General features: G+C 43.3%; 1 protein-coding gene across 1 annotated transcript in view; it reads left to right on the forward strand.

The window, feature by feature from the left end:
- LOC307032860 (uncharacterized protein) overlaps positions 1-21448 on the forward strand; it is a 108861-nt gene extending 87413 nt beyond the window's left edge. Inside the window, exons 14-22 of the mRNA XM_079671139.1 lie at positions 18681-18745; positions 18918-19099; positions 19229-19407; positions 19562-19626; positions 19773-19951; positions 20234-20430; positions 20584-20648; positions 20737-20888; positions 20978-21448. Of these exons, the coding sequence (XP_079527265.1) occupies positions 18681-18745; positions 18918-19099; positions 19229-19407; positions 19562-19626; positions 19773-19951; positions 20234-20430; positions 20584-20648; positions 20737-20888; positions 20978-21069 (1176 nt within the window). The 3' untranslated portion in view covers positions 21070-21448. The remainder of the gene's footprint in view (positions 1-18680; positions 18746-18917; positions 19100-19228; positions 19408-19561; positions 19627-19772; positions 19952-20233; positions 20431-20583; positions 20649-20736; positions 20889-20977) is intronic.
- The last annotated feature ends 1917 nt before the right edge of the window (positions 21449-23365 follow it).

The raw sequence follows: 23365 nt of genomic DNA on the forward strand, positions 1-23365 counted from the left end.
GTGGCTTAGGATTTTTTCACGTAGCCCTGAGAGTAGGTCCTCATTTTCTGACCCTTTCTTGGGGTCTGGTCTGGAGTTTGGGGGTCCACGAAGCCTCCAAAAAACTCCTAAGAGACGCAAGGCCAGGGTTCCGCGCCCAACAGCCATGGTTCCGGCTCCAGCGCCAGACCCAGCAGCCGTTGCTCCGTGCTCCAGTGCCGGCCCATGCAGCTTTCCTTCCATACTCCATTACCTGGCTTACACAGCCAGGGTCCAGGCTTCTGCTCCACGCCCAGCAGCCAGGGTTCCGGCTCCAGAACCGGACCTTACAGCCATGTTTCCGGCTCCAGAACCGGACCTTACAGCCATGTTTCCGGCTCCAGAACCGGACCTTACAGCCATGTTTCCGGCTCCAGAACCGGACTTTACAGCCATGTTTCCGGCTCTAGAACCGGACCTTACAGCCATGGTTCCGGCTTCAGTGCCGGCTCCAGTAACCATGGTCCCGACTCCGGCTCCTCGTCACCTGCTGACTCATCGGCCGACGCCAGCTCCTCGAGTCCTGTCGGCGTACCGGCCGACTCCAGCACCTCTTCTCCGGTTGGCTGTCTGTCCGACGCCAGCTTCCCGAGTCCTGTCGGCGTACCGGCCGACTCCAGCACCTCGTCTCCTGTTGGCTGTCCGTCCGACGCCAGCTCCCCATGTCCTGTCAGCATACCGGCCGACTCCAGCACCTCGTCTCCGGTTGGCTGTCCGTCCGACGCCAGCTCCCCGTATCCTGATGGCTGCTCGTCCGACGCCAGCTCCCCGTGTCCTGATGGCTGTCCGTCCGACGCCAGCTCCCCGTGTCCTGAGGGCCGTCCGCCCGAATTCCTCTTTTTTTAACTCTGCCTGCCCCCGGGCCGTCCGCCCGAGACCCTTCCTCCAGACCCCCTCCACCCACCCTGCTGGACTTTTGTTTTTTTGGGACGTCTGGAATCCGTCCCTTGAGGGGGGGGTTATGTCACGATTCTCATGTTATGTCACGTTTATAGTTTTGTAGGTTTGGGTGTTTTTGCTATTTTCCATGTCATGTTTTCCATTGGGTTATTGTCTGGTCCTTTTCCCCTGTGTTTTCCTCTTGTCATTAGTTTCCCTGGTGTGTCTAATTGTCTGATTATGTTCACCTGGGCCCCTGTGTTTTCTCCTCCCTCCTCACCTGTGTCTTGTTGTGTGATTGAGTCTTGTGTGTATTTAAGTTCTGGGTTGTCTGTCTGTCTTGGTCTGCGGTGAGTGTTCTGTTTGTGTCATTGTACATTTATCTCATAGCCTTGAAATAAAGGAAGTTCAGTTTATATCTGCATTTGGGTCCTGCTTGTTTCACAAACCGTGACATCACCTGCTGGTGGCCCGATCGGGCAATCTTATTATGCCAGTATTGTGCAGCTCGCGGATCCAGTAATGAGTGACCCGACAGTAAAACTAAACATATCTATAACTAGTTACGGTAGTTTGAGAGGTAATTAAAATAGCTACGTGTGATATTCTAACCTGAAGTGTGTGTTTTGTCCGCTCACCGCTGCATGTGATCATGCAGCGCTGCGTGTCGACTCGTCAGCAGCAGCTGATCTCTCTCTCCCGTCAGATTAGACTTCACTTGCGTTTATGTCCATATCGATCAGATCTAGCTAGTTTTAGCTAATGATATGACTACCTGCTTATTAAAAGACACCTAAACAATAAGTGTCGCTATGCAACTGGGTGAACACAAAGTATAGCGCAGCATTATGTATTTGTTTACATGCCCACCGGAACCCCGAGGCATTACCAACAGATCAACGCACAATCAACCCATACAGGACATCTCTTTCTCCACATTAAGTGTTAGACATTAGAATTGACTATTCTTGTCTGTCACATAAGTGGCGCAACTGAAGCGGTATTGCGCTAAATGGAAATTATTTTGACCAAAGATATTTAGATTTGCCGGCTAACGGGAACTCTGACGTCGCCTTTTTGTGTGCTTCGCGGATGCGCTCGGCTCCTCTCGACTGCTGCCCGGGTCTGCTCGGTCAGCTTCCGGATGAGGAAGCATTCATTCGACCAACTTACAGTAGATAACATTACAATTTTTTTTAACAGGGGCCATAATAGTGTAAATAATGTTTGTTTTGGCAGTTATAACTGAATGTAATGTTTTCTACTTTTTTACATCTGGGAAGGCATTTGCCTTCATCAGATGGAAAGTGTCTTGACCAACAACTTAAGTATTTCTTATAGCTATGCAGGGCATGCAAGCGAGCAAACACAAACAAGAACAAACAAACAAGTGAAATGAAGAATAAAATTGAAATTGTACAATATAATATTGTGGTGGTTATTCTTATAATTCAGTCTAGAGAATGTACCAGACAGCATCTACAGTAAGACCTTCAAAAATATTTTCTTTTCTAGGGGGAGGCCCCCCCAAACCCTTCGTGCCATTTCGTCTGCGCACATTTTTCAGGGCAATCTCTATTTGGCTCAGGGCCATCTGTAAATTAGCTTAGATGGCCCACAGGGCCATCTCCCAAAATCCTTAATGTCATGCACTGCTATTGATAATTTATTACATAAACAATTTTCATACTGGATGATATTGGATTTATAAAACAATACTTGAAAATAATATTTCATGTGTTTTTTGTTCCATTTGTACCGCTCCTTTCACACGTCAGTATCAATTCATATATGTTTGTCATAACCTCCTATTACATAGTCGAACTTCGTTCAACCTTCCCATTGATGGAATGCACCAGCTACTTGCCCATCACAAAAGAGGGGAGTGTGACATAAAACTGAGCAAAGATGCTGACAGAATGATTGTTCACATTGGGTGTTGTTCATATTGACGTGTTACCTTGTTTGTATACCTCATATGTTCAGCACATGACATCCTCTCTCTGTAGAACCTTACAGCGGACACATAACGACTCTGGGGATGATGCCCGGGATGCTAAGTTAATGTCATGGTAGTTCATGCAGATAAAGTGCATATAAAGAGAAGTAAAAGATGAGAGGTACAATTTGAAATTCCCCCAACAGTCTTAGCTTATAGCATCATAACTAAGGGTTGATACAAGCCTGAGCAAGACCTATCTATAAGCTTTATTAAAAAAGGAAAGTCTTAAACCTATTTTACTTCTTGGAAACACTAATAACCCAGCATTATTGGAACACAATTAAGTAATGGTTTGGTTTTATTTGGCTTGATTGATAACATTTAGTATCATCCACACTTCAAACAATGAATGTTTGAAGTGGAATGATTCCTTATAATATTCCCTAACTTTGTTATGAATGAAGGATTCATCGTTGACGTGTACAAATTGAGACCATTGAGATTAATAGGATATGTATTGGCTTGGTGTGGTTCCTTTTTCACCATTTCAATGTTTTAGTCTCTGTAATGGAATGTCGTGTTCAATAATACCAAATGCAGAAATGAGATTTAACAAGAAACAAGATTTAAAAAGTCCTTGAATGAAAGTCTGACGCAATTAGAAGGCCATTTATGACACCCACCAGCGCTTTATCTGTGGATGAAGCATTCTAGACAGATTAAACCTCTTCAAATAAATGATTGTTTTTTTGCAAATTACACAACTGTTAAGTAACTACTTTCTCAAGGATTTTAGTGAGAAAAGGAAGGTTAGATATGTGTCTTAAATCTGCCTGACGAAAAAGACAGATTTTTGTGGTTTCAATTAAGAAATTGTTCAAAAATAAATGCATATCAACAGTTTGATAAATATTGGTGGTTGAAAATAACTCTATCAGTTTGGGGCAGGAGGTGGTTATTTTTGTTTGAAGAGCTATAATTTCACCTTTATAAAAACACATGAAGTAATTACTACTTAGTGATATAAAAATAGAAGGCTAAATAGATATGTGGCTCTGTGTCAGCCAGGTTTGAAAATAAACCTGGCATTGTTCTTTTTTTCTGCTAGTAATGATGAGTAATAAGCTGCTCTACGTAGAGCCTCCTTATATTTGTTAAACAACCAGAATGGGACGGGTGTAGTCACAACGTTGATTTTCAGGAAAAAAGAAGGGAGTGCCATGACACTTCGGCAATAAACAGACAGATTGACAGTTGATATGATGTACCCTGTAATTGGGCTTTGTTTTTCTAGGTGTAACAACATTTATAAAAAAATGCATGACCAATGAATTACGTCATGAGCCATTAGCCCATTTAAATATAAAGGCATGAAAGATTAAGAGTGTCACATAAAGTCTGAAACGTTTGCAATTTCACATTTGTGGAATTGACTTGATTAAAAGACACATAGAGATATATTTCAAAAACATTGAAGGCAAATACGAAGACATCATTTTTAACCTCATTTTGGGTAAGTACCTTTCTAAGTCTATTTCAAAGGCTGAATATCTCTCTCACTTAATCTATAAGTGAAATTGTTGTGATAGTAGATTGTCTGTTCAAGAGGCAGTTTAATCTCTTTTTTGTAGAGTTTCAGCCAGCATCATCAGACCTGGAGCAAACATGGTTGCTCCTGCTAATTACAGTAGCTAAAAAGCGTGTTGTATAATAATGGTCATTTCAAGAAAAAGCTATAATAAACCAAAATTAATGAATTGAATGCCTCTATTTTGGGTCAAGGGTGTGAACACAAATTTCATTATATAATATAAGATTCCCTGTATACACTGCTTGGAAGTACTAAAAAGGTGTGGGATGAAATAATGTTGGGCATGATTCCCAATTTTTTTGCACAAAAGTAAGAGTACCAGAAAAAGTTATAATGGTTTTGTTGTTATTATTAGGGGTCTTAGCCACGCAGCCTCATTCTCATTATTATTAATTAATTAATATATATCTCCAATCAAAGTGTTTATTCAGCCAAAAACAATACAGAATTTGTCAATTCCATCACTACTACTCAAAATGTTGTAAATTCTAATAAAAATGGCTTGGCTTGGACTGTAGAAATTTTTTTCATTTATTACATTTCTAAATGGTTCTTCATCTATGCTCAGTTTGCAACATCTTCTCAAATATTCCAAAAGACTATTTTTGGATTTAAATCAGTTGGCAAGGTTTGAGGAAATAACAATTTTAGGTTGTTGAGTTAAATCTCTTCAAATTTCACATACTTCAGGAATGAAAGTAAAGTGCCATATTTGGATGAAAAATAAATATAACATATATTTCTGTAATGAATGAAGTCATCTGCAGATGTAATCTTGCGACCGACTTAAAGGGTAATAATTCTAGTAAGTGGTAACAGTGAACGTAAAGGTTTTTGAAAAGCTGCTTCTGTGAGTAAGTGTCTGTATTGTTTGATTTTATAGATTCAAAGGAAGACAAGATGGGTGTCGGCTGGATAATATCAATTTCCCTCATGTTAATAGGTAAGCAGGTTGATTTTAATCAATTTCAAGGTTCTTTATAAAATATAAAGTACATTTTAATGAACAACATAATCTGAAGTACAGGGAAAGTTGTTCAAACACACATCAGAGTGCAGTATGAACTATGGATCACTTTTTGTTAAAAAAGGCTAAGAATAACCTGTGTATTGTGTGTTGAAATATTTTAGCTAGAACAACTCCTACAACAGCAGTACTTACCACTGCCTCACCTACAACCGGTTCTCCAACAACGACCACACCTACAACAGCTGCAGCAACAACTGCAGCTCCAACAGCTATGGCTCCTACAACATTAGCACCTACGACTGGAGCCCCTACAACAGCTGCACCGACAACTGTTGCTGCTACAACTGCCTCACCTACAACTGCCTCACCTACAACCGGCACTCAAACGACTGCCAAACCTTCAACAGCTGCACCTACAACAGCATCAACCACAACAGCAGCCCCTGCCACGTTTGCTCCTACAACTACAGCCCCTACAACACTTGCACCAACAACCGAGGCTCCTACGACTGCAGCACCTACCACTGTTGCTGCTACAATTGCAGCACCTACAACAGCAGCACCGACAACTGTTGCTGCTTCAACTGCAGCACCTACAACTGCCTCACCTACAACAAGCAATCCAACGACGACCCTACCTACAACTGCAGCTCCTACGACTGCCGCACCTACCACAGTCAATCCTACAACTGCGGCTCCTTCAACGACCTTATCTACAACCAACGCTCCTACGACTGCAGCACCTACCACTGTTGCTGCTACAACTGCAGCACCTACAACTGCCTCACCTACAACCAGCGCTCAAACTTCAGCCAAACCTACAACAGCTGCACCAACAACTGCAGCTCCTACAACTATGGCTCCTACAACATTAGCACCTACGACTGGAGCCCCTACAACAGCTGCACCTACAACTGCCTCACCTACAACAAGCAATCCAACGACGACCGCACCTACAACTGCAGCTCCTACGACTGCCACACCTACCACAGTCGCTCCTACAACTGCGGCTCCTACGACGGCCATACCTACAACCGAGGCTCCTACGACTGCAGCACCTACCACTGTTGCTGCTCCAACTGCAGCACATACAACTGCCTCACCTACAACCGGCACTCAAACGACTGCCAAACCTTCAACAGCTGCACCTACAACAGCATCAACCACAACAGCAGCCCCAGCCACGTTTGCTCCTAGAACTACAGCCCCTACAACACTTGCACCAACAACCAAGGCTCCTACGACTGCAGCACCTACCACTGTTGCTGCTACAAGTGCAGCACCTACAACAGCAGCACCTACAACTGCCTCACCCACAACCGGCGCTCAAACGACAGCCAAACCTACAACAGCTGCACCAACAACTGCAGCTTCTACCACTATGGCTCCTACAACATTAGCAACTACGACTGGAACCCCTACAACAGCTGCACCGACAACTGTTGCTGCTTCAACTGCAGCACCTACAACTGCCTCACCTACAACAAGCAATCCACCGACGACCCTACCTACAGCTGCAGCTCCTACGACTGCCGCACCTACCACAGTCACTCCTACAACTGCGGCTCCTTCGACGTCCGTATCTACAACCAAGGCTCCTACGACTGCAGCACCTACCACTGTTGCTGCTACAACTGCAGCACCTACAACTGTCTCACCTACAACCAGTGCTCAAACTTCAGCCAAACCTACAACAGCTGCACCAACAACTGCAGCTCCTACCACTATGGCTCCTACAACATTAGCACCTACGACTGGAGCCCCTACAACAGCTGCACCTACAACTGCCTCACCTACAACAAGCAATCCAACGACGACCGCACCTACAACTGCAGCTCCTACGACTGCCACACCTACCACAGTCGCTCCTACAACTGTGGCTCCTACGACGGCCATACCTACAACCGAGGCTCCTACGACTGCAACACCTACCACTGTTGCTGCTACAACTGCAGCACCTTCAACTGCCTCACCTACAACCGGCACTCAAACGACTGCCAAACCTTCAACAGCTGCACCTACAACAGCATCAACCACAACAGCATCCCCGGCCACGTTTGCTCCTACAACTACAGCCCCTACAACACTTGCACCAACAACCGAGGCTCCTACGACTGCAGCACCTACCACTGTTGCTGCTACAAGCGCAGCACCTACAACAGCAGCACCTACAACTGCCTCACCCACAACCGGCGCTCAAACGACAGCCAAACATACAACAGCTGCAGCAACAACTGCAGCTCCTACCACTATGGCTCCTACAACATTAGCACCTACGACTGGAGCCCCTACAACAGCTGCACCGACAACTGTTGCTGCTTCAACTGCAGCACCTACAACTGCCTCACCTACAACAAGCAATCCAACAACGACCCTACCTACAACTGCAGCTCCTACGACTGCCGCACCTACCACAGTCACTCCTACAACTGCGGCTCCTTCGACGGCCGTATCTACAACCAAGGCTCCTACGACTGCAGCACCTACCACTGTTGCTACTACAACTGCAGCACCTACAACTGCCTCACCTACAACCAGTGCTCAAACTTCAGCCAAACCTACAACAGCTGCACCAACAACTGCAGCTCCTACCACTATGGGTCCTACAACATTAGCACCTACGACTGGAGCCCCTACAACAGCTGCACCTACAACTGCCTCACCTACAACAAGCAATCCAACGACGACCACACCTACAACTGCAGCTCCTATGACTGCCACACATACCACAGTCGCTCCTACAACTGCGGCTCCTACGACGACCATACCTACAACCGAGGCTCCTACAACTGCAGCACCTACCACTGTTGCTGCTACAACTGCAGCACCTACAACTGCCTCACCTACAACCGGCGCTCAAACGACAGCCAAACCTACAACAGCTGCAGCAACAACTGTAGCTCCTACCACTATGGCTCCTACAACATTAGCACCTACGACTGCAGCCCCTACAACAGCTACACGGACAACTGTTGCTGCTACAACTGCCTCACCTACAACCGGCACTCAAACGACTGCCAAACCTACAACAGCTGCACCTACAACAGCATCAACCACAACAGCAGCCCCTGCCACGTTTGCTCCTACAACTACAGCCCCTACAACACTTGCACCAACAACCGAGGCTCCTACGACTGTAGCACCTACCACTGTTGCTGCTACAACTGCATCACCTACAACAGCAGCACCTACAACTGCCTCACCTACAACCGGCGCTCAAACGACAGCCAAACCTACAACAGCTGCACCAACAACTGCAGCTCCTACCACTATGGCTCCTACAACATTAACACCTACGACTGGAGCCCCTACAACAGCTGCACCAACAACTGCAGCTCCTACCACTATGGCTCCTACAACATTAGCACCTACGACTGGAGCCCCTACAACAGCTGCACCGACAACTGTTGCTGCTACAACTGCAGCACCTACAACTGCCTCACCTACAACCGGCGCTCAAACGACAGCCAAACCTACAACAGCTGCAGCAACAACTGCAGCTCCTACCACTATGGCTCCTACAACATTAGCACCTACGACTGGAGCCCCTACAACAGCTACACCGACAACTGTTGTTGCTACAACTGCCTCACCTACAACCGGCACTCAAACGACTGCCAAACCTACAACAGCGGCACCTACAACAGCATCAACCACAACAGCGCCCCCTGCCACGTTTGCTCCTACAACTACAGCCCCTACAACACTTGCACCAACAACTGAGGCTCCTACAACTGAAGCACCTACCACTGTTGCTGCTACAACTGCATCACCTACAACAGCAGCACCTACAACTGCCTCACCTACAACCGGCGCTCAAACGACAGCCAAACCTACAACAGCTGCACCAACAACTGCAGCTCCTACCACTATGGCTCCTACAACATTAGCATCTACGACTGGAGCCCCTACAACAGCTGCACTGACAACTGTTGCTGCTACAACTGCATCACCTACAACAGCAGCACCTACAACTTCCTCACCTACAACCGGCACTCAAACGACTGCCAAACCTACAACAGCTGCACCTACAACAGCATCAACCACAACAGCAGCCACTGACACTTTTGCTCCTACAACTACAGCCCCTACAACACTTGCACCAACAACTGAGGCTCCTACGACTGCAGCACCTACAACAGCCGCACCTACAACTGCCTCACCTACAACCGGCACTCAAACGACAGCCAAAACTACAACAGCTGCACCAACAACTGCAGCTCCTACCACTTTGGCTCCTACAACATCAGCACCTACAACTGGAGCCCCTACAACAGCTGCACCGACAACTGTTGCTGCTACAACTGCAGCACCTAAAACTGCCTCACCTACAACAAGCAATCCAACGACGACCGCACTTACAACTGCAGCTCCTATGACTGCCACACCTACCACAGTGGCTCCTACAACTGCGGCTCCTACGACTGCCGTACCTACAACCGAGGCTCCTACGACTGCAGCACCTACCACTGTTGCTGCTACAACTGCAGCACCTACAACAGCAGCACCTACAACTGCCTCACCTACAACCGGCGTGCAAACGACAGCCAAACCTACAACAGCTGCAGCAACAACTGCAGCTTCTACCACTATGGCTCCTACAACATTAGCACCTACGACTGCAGCCCCTACAACAGCTACACCGACAACTATTGCTGCTACAACTGCCTCACCTTCAACCGGCACTCAAACGACTGCCAAACCTACAACAGCTGCACCTACAACAGCATCAACCACAACAGCAGCCCCTGCCACGTTTGCTCCTACAACTACAGCCCCTACAACACTTGCACCAACAACCGAGGCTCCTACGACTGTAGCACCTACCACTGTTGCTGCTACAACTGCAGCACCTACAACAGCAGCACCTACAACTGCCTCACCTACAACCGGCGCGCAAACGACAGCCAAACCTACAACAGCTGCAGCAACAACTGCAGCTCCTACCACTATGGCTCCTACAACATTAACACCTACGACTGGAGCCCCAACAACAGCAGCACCAACAACTGCAACTCCTACGACTGCAGCACCTACCACTGTTGCTGCTACACCTGCCTCACCTATAACAAGCAATCCAACAACGACCGCACCTACAACTGCACCTCCTACGACTGCAGCTCCTACCACTATGGCTCCTTCTACATTAGCACCTCCAACTGGAGCCCCTACAACAGCTGCACCGACAACTGTTGCTGCTACAACTGCAGCACCTACAACTGCCTCACCTACAACCGGCACTCAAACGACTGCCCAACCTTCAACAGCTGAACCAACAGCTGCAGCCCCTACCACTATGGCTCCTATAACATTATCACCTACAACTGGAGCCCCTATAACAGCTGCATCCACAATTGAAGCACAAACAACTGCAACTCCTACGACTGCAGCACCTACCACTGTTGATCCAACAACTGCAGCACCTACACCTTCCTCACCTACAACAGGAACTCCAACGACCGCATCTACAGTAGAAACAACCACAACTGCGGCTCATACGACTGCAGCACCTACAACTGTTGCTGCTACAACTGCAGCACCTACAACAGCAGCACCTACAACTGTTGCTGCTACAACTGCAGCACCTACAACAGTAGCACCAACAACTGTGGCTCCTACGACTGCAGCACCTACAACTATTGCTGCTACAACATTGGCACCTACAACTGCCTCACCTACAACCATCGCTCTTTCAACAGCAGCAACAACAATTACCGCGACTACAACAGCTGCCTCAACTACAGCCGCTCTAAAAACCTTGGAGCCCACTAGAGCAGCCCCAAGTGCTGCACCAACTACCCCCCTTGCAACCACTGATGCACCCACATCAGCAGCCCCTTCGAGTGTTGCAAAAAACCCTGCTACTCTGATGAGTGCAGCACCTGGCACTTCCATGACATCAGCAACAACAAGAGCTACACTTTCAACTGCAGCATCTACGACAGCAGACCCTAACACTGTCACACCAACTACACCTGTTGCAACAAACACTGTGGGATCAGAAACTTATATTCTCTCAGCAGAACTGATAGGACCGAATTATTCAGCTGCCCTCAGTAACTCCAACAGCGATGAATATAAAGCACTTAAAGGAACAATACAAAATGCGGTGAGAGCATTTTCAAAATATGCATTTGCCATTGATTGATTATAGCGGTGTGAAAAAAGCACTTTACAGAATGTTTTTGCAACCGTCATATCTGTTTAGAAAGAATGTTCTTAAACAATAATCAAGGTTGTTGAATGTTGCTTTCTTTTGCAGTGTAACGAGAAATACAGCCTCAAATTCCCAACTACGTTTTCTGACTGCCGTTTGAAAAGCTTCAGGTAAGAAGATTTTCCTAGAGTGCTTCTCTGATTGAATTCTAAATGCAAGATTTCAGTCTTAAAATGTGTTTCTCTAATCCTAATCATGTCATAAGAACACATTAAACAAGGCAACAGAATCATCTCAAGTCATAATATAATACTTGTCCCATTCCCTTTTATTTTACAGTGCCTTAAATACACCACAAGGGTCTGAAACTCAAGCAACTGTGGGGGTTGTGTTCCATGGGACTACTGCCATTGCAGATCTCCCACAGAATGATATTGTTGCTCAAACCTTAGTAGAAGCTCTGAGTAATTCCAACAATATTCCTAACCTGAGCATTAACCCTGCTTCAGTGAAAGTGTTAAGTAAGTAAACACAATAAAAATATTGTACCATCATCATTTGAAATACATTTGGAATAGAATCTGTCGCTCAAGCTCAGTTCATAAATAAGTCAGCAACTGAACTCATTCTGAAAACCTCAAAAATATTCAGTGTTGTACAGTCCAATCTATGCATGAAGAGCACTTCTCCAAACAATCTTATATTCAGTAAGAAAGCTTTTTAATTGAATAATCTCTTTACTAATATTTACATATATATATCGTTACTCATCATTCACTAGATAAGATAATAGAATGTTTGCAAAGACTACTTTTTGAAAGCCTTTTATTATGGTTCTTATTGGTTTGTGAAACTGTAACCAATGTACATTTGACATCATTCAAGGATAAATATATCCTTTGAGTATTTGCACTAAAATGTATTCACATATTGTTAATATATTTGTTTTACAGGAAGTCCAGTTCCAGATCAGATTACGACTGAAGCACCAGCAACCACACCAGCTGCAGCAGCAACAAACACAGCAGCCCCGGATTATAGATATGTTCTAGACATACAATTGATAGGAGAAGCTTTTTCCCCTGCCCTCACTAACACCAGCAGCAAGGAATACAAAGCACTTGAAAAAAGACTTTTAAATGCGGTGAGTGCATTTTAAAATCGCACAAATGTAAATGAATTGGTTTGAACGTGAATGAACAATCGGATGGAAAGTTTAAGATCTCAATGAAAGCTAATCATGGCCTTTTAATGTTCAATCAGGAGAGACGTGATGTATGGAATACATGTTTATTATCGGGTCACATTATATAAATGAAACATAATGATGACAGTTTATAACAAGTGAATGAAATGGTGTTTGGCGATTAGGCCCAGGTTTTGTAGGATGTCATTCGGGAAGGGAAGAACCGTTTCCGATGAACCCCCCTGGGTCTAGACACTGGTGGTGGTGATAAGTGGTTAGGTCCGGTTGGAAGGGAGAAGGTTGAGCTTGGCCCTGAGTTGGAAGCAGGAGGCGAAGGGGTGGAGAAGGGTTGCGCGTTGACACCTGGAAGACAGCTGATGGAAAAGGGGAGAGCATATATAGAGGGATTAACAGGTGCGATGATTAGGCTTGTGAATGGAGGGAAGTGATAGGTTAGCTGAGGAGTGGGGAGTGGCGCTCCCTATCCTTTAGTGAAGGGAGCGAGTATTGCCATGACGCGCAATACGAAGTGATAGGTCTTCCTGCCTGAACTTGCGCTGAGCTTCATTTCAATCAGGAGAGACGTGATGTATGGAATACATGTTTATTATCGGGTCACATTATATAAATGAAACATAATGATGACAGTTTATAACAAGTGAATGAAATGGTGTTTGGCGATTAGGCCCAGGTTTTGTAGGATGTCATTCGGGAAGGGAAGAACCGTTTCCGATGAACCCCCAAAAGAAGTGAAGGTATGAATTACTGAACGTGATGAAATCTTACCTTGTGGGATGCAGTGGAAATCTATGGATGAAAAGAAAGGTTAATACATGTGGGGATTTAGGCATCCTCCCTGGACGTACAGGGCATCCTGGACATACAGGGCGTCCTGGACATACAGGGCTTCCCGGACGTACGGGGCATCCCGGACGTACGGGTTATCCCGGACGTACGGGGCGTCCCGGACATACGGGGCATCCCGGACGTACGGGGCGTCCTGGACATACAGGGCATCCTGGACATACAGGGCTTCCCGGACGTACGGGGCATCCCGGACGAACGGGGCATCCCGGACGTACAGGGCATCCCGGACGTACGGGGCAACCTTACTTCGCAGGGACACATTTTATACAGACCCGAAGGTTACAACCTGGACGTACAGGGTTAGACATGCAAGGATAAACATGAGCCGCGGGGCGAATATACGTGCTGACATGCTAAGAACCACCACCAGTTATATGCATACGTACCAATTTGAAGGTTGGAGAGACCTTTGGATAGCCAGCATGGCACTGGCGTTCGGACGAATGTAGGATGAGAAGCGGTTGTTGTAGGGAAGAGGAACAATTACCTTGATTGCGGCAGGTTTGCTGCACCTATCCTGAACGAGCCCTGAAATGCTCTTAAGACACCACCACCAGTTATATGCATGTTTACCAGAGGTAAACTGGAGAGATCTTGGATAGCCGGCACGAGCCGATGCCCGGCGAAGAGGGAGATGTAGACAATGTAATGCGGCTGTTAGCTTGAGTACAATGATGCATGAATATCATACCCTGCTTAACATAAGCCATGTGAGCATGAACCAAATATATGAGTGCAATATGAGCAGCATGAAATAATATTTGCTTAGGTAAATGCTGAGACATGACCCATGATATAGGCAGGGCTCAACGCTAACTTTTAAAAGTGGTTGCCAGGCTGGCAACCGGGCATCCGCTTTTGGTTGCCAACTGAAAATACGGTTGCCCTTTTTGATACCTTATATTTTAAATAATTAAGATGCTATACAGTTATACATCCACTTAATAATGAACATGTGACACGAGAATGTTCAAATGCTTTACGATAAGTAATTAATGCACTTATTTGAACCTAAGTGGTAGTAAACTTGTCCACCCTCAATTGCTGGTATACAAAATACCAGTAGTGCTGCTGTTGTCCTGTCTTCATAGATCCCTCACAAATGAATTGAGCAAGTCACCAGTTTCTTGATCATCCGTTGTCTCCCTTTCAAATGTGGGTTTTCTTGACCTTTGTGCTGACCCCCACCATAGACCCATTGGCCCTTCAGCATGAAGTCTTGGATTGGCCAGACTAATACATTTCTAATGTTAAATAAATGAAAACCATTCATAGTTAACATTTGATATTAATTATTGATGCTGTAAATTACCTTTAATATGTCTAACTATATTTAAAATGTGTTACCTTTTTATAGAGTGATTATAATTTAATGCAACCATTTTCTATGGTAAAGTTTCGTTTTGCACTTTTATTTTGTAGTAATAAGATCGGGACTCTTATTTTGAAGGAACTTTTACCGGAAGTGAATAGAAAACATTCCTTTGTTTTTCGTTCGGGTTTTACCTTACGCTCCATCAGTTGAATCACTTTGAACATTCATTGGAGAAGTTGAGGTGTTGGCTGAACTTTTATCACAGTCAAGCAACTTATTTTTGCTTCGCCATTTTGTTGTAAAACAAACACACGGCGCACCGCGCACGCGAGTAAACGTGCATCGCTTCTGGCTCTGTAATCACGCCAATGCACGTGGAATTTAAGTATCAGGTTCCGACTGGTCACAACAATTAAATATCACTCTTAAAAACGAATATGAACATTTATCTATTTTGGGGTGCACGTTTGCTGTCCTTATTTCTTATGTTAAAAACTGGTTGCCACTGATGGCAACCAAAGTCCAAGAAGTGGTTGACATTTCCAAATGGTTGCCAATGGCAACCGTTACTATCGAGCCCTGGTATAGGACTAGCTTAATTAGCAGTTTAATTACGCCACGGTGAGACGTAGATGCTGATGTGCTGGTTGGGTGATTAGACTGTCTTCTATCATCTTACATGAACATCTCTTTCTCCCTGAAAGAAACCCCCAAAAAACCACGGATGGGCAGCATCCGTGGCTGTGTGAAGCTTGAAACTGCGGTACTTACTGAGCATTGTGACGGGTAGTAGTTACCCGAACTGCATAACTCCATGCTGTAACGCGTTACACCCGACACTGCCTGGAACTCACCTTAATCCTAAACTAAAGCAACGATATTCTCTCTGTTCCTCTCTCCTTTTTCTTCTTCTCTTTCTCTCTCTTCTTCTTCGTTCTTCTCTTCTTTTGCTTTTCTCTTTCTTCTTCTTTTCTCCTTCTTTCCTTTCTCTCTTTTCTTTCTTCTCTTTTCTTACCTGTTTTAGCGGTGAGGCGCAGGGAAAGGAGGCGAGCCTGCTGTGCGCTGAACCTGCTAGTAGTGATGTTACGTATTGCGCCGAGGCTTCGGAGCGTGTGTCGAGTAATCCCCAATCTTTTTGTGAAGCATGTATCGAGGCTTGTATCATTTTGGGCCAGTGACGTCATCGATGACAAGCGAACCTCGCTGCCTGTCGATACCACGTGACTGCTTCGGGAAGCGATTCATTTGAACCGTTGAGCCACAACGCTCATAATACCCATGGATGTATAACAAAAAACATATTACCCCTCCTGTACCCGGGTCCGCTGGTGACACGATGGAATTAAAAGAGCTCAGACCCTCACTTATATAGAGGTCGGAAAATGTCATGAGTATAAATAGATACAAGCATAAATAAATGTAGGAATAAAACATGAATAAATAAATGAATAAATGCAGATAAGATATATCCAGTGTTTTTTTGGGTAGATTCAGCGTGTTGGCTGTGGCTCGCTGGAAAGCAGCCGACCCACGACCGCAGGGTTTGCTTATAGAAGCTACAGCTAAATGAGATAATGCAGTTAATAAATGTATTCCTGATATGGTTTAGCCTTCTCAGGCTACAACGTGGTTAAGTTTATGAATAATATTAAGGAATACGAATCCCTCTTTGCAATGTTTACCAACCTCCTATAGGCTTTTCAATCACAATCGTTCAACTGGAATGAAAACAATATTGTTAACATGAAAATAGGATTTTATGTCCGTTGTTTAGAGTTATTCTAAGGCTTTACTCATTGGGAACTCGGTATGAGATAGAGCGCAACTGTTGAGATTTCCAATTTGCCTGTTTTACACGCTTTGACCAACAGGGGTTTATGTTCAAATGAAGCCCATGATGAAGCCTCATGACATGAACCCTTTGCGAACCAATGCTGGAAAGCTTCAAAGCTTCATAAGGCTTCATCTCGACATCAGTACCTGCTTGCCACCTAAGACGCACTTAGAGACCAGTACTGCTACTGAGCCGGGAGGAGAAGTAGCTTCGATGAGATGTAGCTTGAGCCCTGCCTGCCTGCAAGAGGGGTTGTGGTTGAAGCCGGAAGTGGGTGAAGCTTCGCAAGCGATGAGGGCCCGTTCCGCGTGAAGGCCGGAAGCGCCGCATTTGAGCGGCCCTGATGCCAGTGATGCCCTCTCGAGAGACTGAAGGCGTGTGTCAATTGTTTGCCTGAAGTAGCCCATTTCCATTAAGCCGGAGGAACTTCCGTGGAGCTCAGTATCCTTGTCTTTTTCTTCCGCATCCGGGTTTGCGGGGTGGCCGGCTAGAACCGCTAGCCAACTGGGGAACGCCCCCTGTAGCTTAATCCGCAAGACTGCGGAGCTGATGAATTAATACCCGGAGCTGGGACGAAGCCCTGCTGCTGCTTGCGCGTTGACACCTGGAAGACAGCTGATGGAAAAGGGGAGAGCATATATAGAGGGATTAACAGGTGCGATGATTAGGCTTGTGAATGGAGGGAAGTGATAGGTTAGCTGAGGAGTGGGGAGTGGCGCTCCCTATCCTTTAGTGAAGAGAGCGAGTATTGCCATGACGCGCAATACGAAGTGATAGGTCTTCCTGCCTGAACTTGCGCTGAGCTTCATTAGCATATCTTCATAATTGCCTTTTAGAAAACTGCGCTTGAAAGCTAATCCTTCAATGTTGTTTCTTTTTGCAGTGTGGTGAAATATACAGAACAACATATCCCAGAACATTTTCCCACTGCCTTTTGAACAAATTCAGGTAAAAAAACATTTGTGATTTGAGTTCTTCTCTGACTATTTATTAATATAGAGTTCAACATGTGCATCTTCTAATATTGAAAGTTAATCATACATATCAAAAGACAGTATTATAATCTCATATTACTTTCTTTATTGTGTTTCTGATACAGTGCCTCAAATGTAACACGAATTACTGAAACTCAGGCGAATTTTGAAGCTGTGTTCCATGGGAATACTTCTCAAGCAGAACTCCCAATGAATTCTGCTGTTATTAAAGACTTCGTACTAGCTGTCAATAATTCCAATAATGCCTTCAACTTGAACATAAATCCAACCTCAGTCAAGATATTAAGTAAGTATCCACAACACAATATTTTGTCATTTTCAGATCGTAAAAGATATAGAAAACATGAGGTTCTTCTGCTCTGTTTTGAAATAAATCACCTAAATGATTCTACTTTGAAACTAAATGGAGGTAAAGATTAGTGAAGACAACATCCAAGCATGATAAGCAATTAGCTTAACTACCTTGTATTTACAAATAATTATGATAATGGAATTGTTATTAACTGCACTGTTTTTCAAATCAGCTACTTCAAAATTAGATGATTTGACTCTGCTAAACCAATTTTTGTTTTACAGCCAGTCCAGTTACAGATCCGATTACGACTGCTCCACCTAAAACCACACCATCCGCAGCAACAACAACACCTGCAGCCCCTGAACCCACTTATATTCTCTCAGCAGAATTTAAAGGACTGGCTTTTTCACCTGCCCTCACTGAAACGGCAGCTCTAAATGCGGTGAGAGCATTTTCAAAATATACATCTGTTGTTGATTGCAGAAGCAATGTGAAAAAGATGATGTGTTTGCCCAAATAATACGTTTTTTTAAATACACATATGTATTCAGTTGACCTGGTCAAATTTAATTTAGGGAAAAATGTGCTTGAAATGTACTTATGGTCTTTGAATGTTGCTTTCTTTTTGCAGTGTAAGAAGAAATTCAGAAGCATGTTCCCAAACACGTTTTCCCACTGCATTTTGAAAAACTTCAGGTAAAAGCAAAATCAAACTGTGCTTCTCTGATTGAATTCTATACATAAAGGATTCTGACCTTAACATTGGTACCTTCCTATGTTAATGTAATCATACTCACCCATTTAACACAGAAACAGAATCATCTTATATTATAATATAACACTTCTTCCTCTCTTTTCTATTAAACAGTGCCTTAAATCCACCAAAAGAAAACGAAACTCAAGCAACCGTGGGGATTGTGTTCCATGGGACTACTGCCATTGCAGATCTCCCGAAGAATGATGTTGTTGCTCAAACCTTAGTAGAAGCTCTGAATAATTCCACCAATAGTCCGAACCTGAGCATTCATCCTGCTTCAGTCAAAGTATTAGGTAAGTTAACACAACTCACTATTTCACTATAATGGTCTGTGTCAGTTTGACATTATACAAGGATTACAAATCCTGTTAAGTATTGGTACCAAAATATATTTACATATTCTTTAAATATTTATTTCACAGCAAGTCCAGTACCAGATAAGATAACAACTGCACCGACAACACCTGCTGCAACAAACACAGCAGCCTCTGCACCTACTTATTATCTCTCAGCAAAATTAACAGAACCAGCTTTTTCCCCTGCCCTCACTAACACCAGCAGCCCTGAATACAAAGCACTTGGAGGAGAAGTTCTAAATGCGGTGAGAGCAATATAAATTCACACACGTTGATAAATGTCTCAGTAATTGTGATTGCATGATCATACAGAATGTTTAAGCTAAAAGACCAATATTTTAAGATAGCAACTGTTCTTGAAAGCTAATCAAGTCCTTTCAATGTTTGTTCTTTTTGCAGTGTGATAAAACTTACAGAACAAAATATCCCAAAACATTTTCCCACTGCGTTTTGGGAGGATTCAGGTAAAGAACAATTTCTAAAAAGTTAAACTTGCACTTTATATGCAGGATTTCGATCGTAGAATATATGTCTTCTAATTGCGATAGTTAAGCATACTTGGCAACATAATCATCTGATTGAACTTTTCCCTTTTGGTTTAATGATGCAGTGCCATAAATCCACGACTTTCCGAAACTCAAGTGAAGATGGCAGTTGTGTTCCATGGGAATACTTCTCAAGCAGAACTCCCAATGAATTCTGTTGTTGTTAAAGACTTCGTTCAAGCTGTAAACAATCCCAACAATGGCTTCAATCTGAGCATAAATTCCGCCTCAGTCACAATATTAGGTAAGTATCCACAACATAATATTTTGCTTGATCAGTTTGTTAATACAATTATGTTAAAAAAGCAAATAGAGACGATAAACCGAAGATATTTTTAATGAATTTCATTATTTATTTATTTTTAGCTTACCTAGTTTATAACCAGAAAGTCTACAAAACCACCTTTTTGAAACCTTTTAATTATTTTTTCAATAATTTTTTTCATCAAGCAAGCAAAAGGCAATGGATGGTATAGGAACCAATACTTTTACCGAATAAATATGATCTATATATTTGTTTTTATAGCAAGTCCAGTGACAGATCCAACTACAGCTCCCACACCTAGACCTTCTGCACCTAACACTTTTGCAGCTGCAACTACTACTGGAGCACTGATTATAAAAAGGGTGATATTCAGGTCTCTTCTAAAGAACTTTACAAGTGACTTGCTGAATCCATCATCTACAGCTTATACAAATCGAGCTGCAACGATTAAAGAAGAGGTACGTCTCATTCTTACAAATAAATCTCCTGCTTCACCTACTGTATCTGTACTGTACTGTATATGCAGAGCTCAAGCACACATTCAAAGAACACTTACATCTTACATTTATTATGTGTTTCCTCTGTAAACAACCTGTTTCCTGTTTCTGCAGCTTACACCTGTTTTCCAGAGTGCATTCCCTTCTTCCTTTAAGTCCTTGGAAGTGGTGTCATTCAGGTAATTTGTTAAGACATGTCCAGTTACATTTTTGGAAAAGTGGCCTAAATCGGATTTTTCAAAGACGTTTTTTTTCTTACTTTGGCAGTGATGGATCAATCGTCAACACCATGGATGTTTACTTTTCGAGCACACCTGCTGATTCAGATGATTTTCTGATTGCAAGCGCTTTAATGAGCGCTGCTACAAGCATCACCGGCTTTGACATTGAGGGGAGCTCCATCTCCGTGAATGGCCTAAGTAAGTAATGCTTAGTGCTACTTTATCAACAGTGCAGTCAAAAGGTGCACAATTGTTTAACTAATGTTTGTTCTTATCCTTATTTTCAGCTTCAAGTGGAGTAAGCCATAACATCAGTCTCATGACCGCATCCTGCCTAGCAATGTTGTCATGGCTACTGTCAAGCCAACAATGGCAGTAGTGCTGATTTCCATCACTGAAAAACTACTATGGTGTATTAATTATTGTGCAGCTTGAAGACTAAGAATAACAGTATAACTTGGGATGTAGATGTAAATTATGTTCACTAAGCACTTTCCTTTAGAAATATCTTTCTTAGTGATGGTTTTTAATAATGTATTTTTTTATTATAAAGGAAAACATATAGCTCCCTGTGGGCTGCACATCCTAACACTGAACTAATGCATACCGTTTTATCATGAAATGTTCTTATTTATAAAAACTATTTATTTATACAATCTTGCACAGCCGTATTTTGTTAGATGTCCTGTTGATTGCACAATTTCTGTCTGAAATAACTTGTGACAATGATGGGAATAAAACATTTTTAAAGAAATTCATTTGTCTCTCTTGTGATGTTTTGACATTTAGGTGGCAAAGGGTATCACGGTATGTTTATTGTCAGGAGCTTTAAAAATTGAAGCAAAGATTATGTTAACAGAGAATAAATCCCTGCTAAGTTCTTAACTCCGGCGATACTGGTTATTTATCAGAGAGCTCAAGCACCAACTAAAATAGTTGAACTATCACAAGCCATTCAACCCTAACCCATGCAACCTTCCTACTTACATTTTTAGAAGATTACAGAGACATAAAGGGGAATATATTAAAAGAAAAAAACAGATCACCATACAACATTTCACCTAATATGTTCACCTGGAGATTTGGAAACCCCACATCCACTTCACTTTAATCAGCAGTGGCAATAAAGAAACACAAATGCAACTTGATTCTTGAGGAGTTGTATCGCTGCAACCCGATCTCACCAGAATGCGTACAAATGACACGACTTTACACGTCGTGCAATAGATACGCATAACTCCGTTTTTGCATACATATGATACGCTACATGATATTGCACCTCAAACATAAAAAAAAAGAGCTCTATGGCTTCAGGCTTGATCGCCGTAAATAAATGGCAAAGATATGTAGAAAATAAACGCATTTAACAGCTTATTGGGTTATGGTTAGGGTTAGGGTTAAATAAATGGCAAAGATATGTAGAAAATAAACGCATTTAACAGCTTATTGGGTTACGGTTAGGGTTAGGATTAAATAAATGGCAAAAATATGTAGAAAATAAACGCATTTAACAGCTTATTGGGTTACGGTTAGGGTTAGGATTAAATAAATGGCAAAGATATGTAGAAAATAAACGCATTTAACAGCTTATTGGGTTATGGTTAGGGTTAGGATTAGATAAATGGCAAAGATATGTAGAAAATAAACGCATTTAAGATACATTCACAACAAACGTAACGTGGGAGAAAATTGTAGAAAGAAAACGTATTTAACATACGTTCATAACAAACGTAACGTGGGCGTATCATATGCACGCAAAAACGGACTTCTGCATATCTATTGCACGACTTTTCAAAGTCGTGTCATTTGTACGCATTCTGGTGAGATCAGGCGGATCATACAGTCTGCAAAAAATAACCTTTACTGTCCTTACACTTCACTGAACAGCTGTTAGTTGAATAATGTCTGAATCATAAATACTTTAATAATCCCAGGGGGGTGGTTTTTTGTGACAGTTGTTCCCTTTTAGAATGAATAAAATAAAAGATACATACAATAAAATATAATGTATTACAGAATATAAGAAGTAAAAATAAACTGCTTTTGTAGTTGAAACAGGGCAGAGACATTTTCTGCTGCCTGGTACACAAATAGAGACTGACTTTTGGTGTCTAATGCAATGCATAGCAATACATCACATCAATACAGGAACAAAATCTGAACAAATGTCGTCTCAAACACTCTCTCCTTGGGGTTCTACTCAGAATCATATAATCTGTCATGATATTAGTTTTTGTTTATTGTTTCCTGTTTTTTTTAAAATTTATTTTCCTCGATGTGTCTCGTCTGGTTTTACTTCCTGTGTTTTCCCTCCACGGAGGGGGAGTGGGTAGGGTGTGATTTGGAATTGGGCCTGAGTGTTTTCACCTGCTGCCCCTGGGTTTCACTTCCCCTCTCCATCTGTGTCTTGTCTCTGTGATGTTACATTCCCTTTTAGATCCAGGGGCACAAAGGGAAGTAACAACACGAAAAAGTAACCGGCCGAGAGAAAAAGGAGAGGAAACTGATCTCTGAAGCCATAAGCAGGTCTTTTAATCAACAAAAAGAAAAAGGGCTCACCAGCCAACTTGCAAAACAAATCTAGATACAAAAATATATACTGGAGAAATGGACACCACGCTGCACACATCCAGTCAGGGGAGAAGTAGAGAGCGACTGCAACCCTCGTCATGTCC

The sequence above is a fragment of the Notothenia rossii genome (assembly GCF_949606895.1).
Source record: "Notothenia rossii genome assembly, chromosome: 3".
Classification (NCBI taxonomy): Eukaryota; Metazoa; Chordata; class Actinopteri; order Perciformes; family Nototheniidae; genus Notothenia; species Notothenia rossii.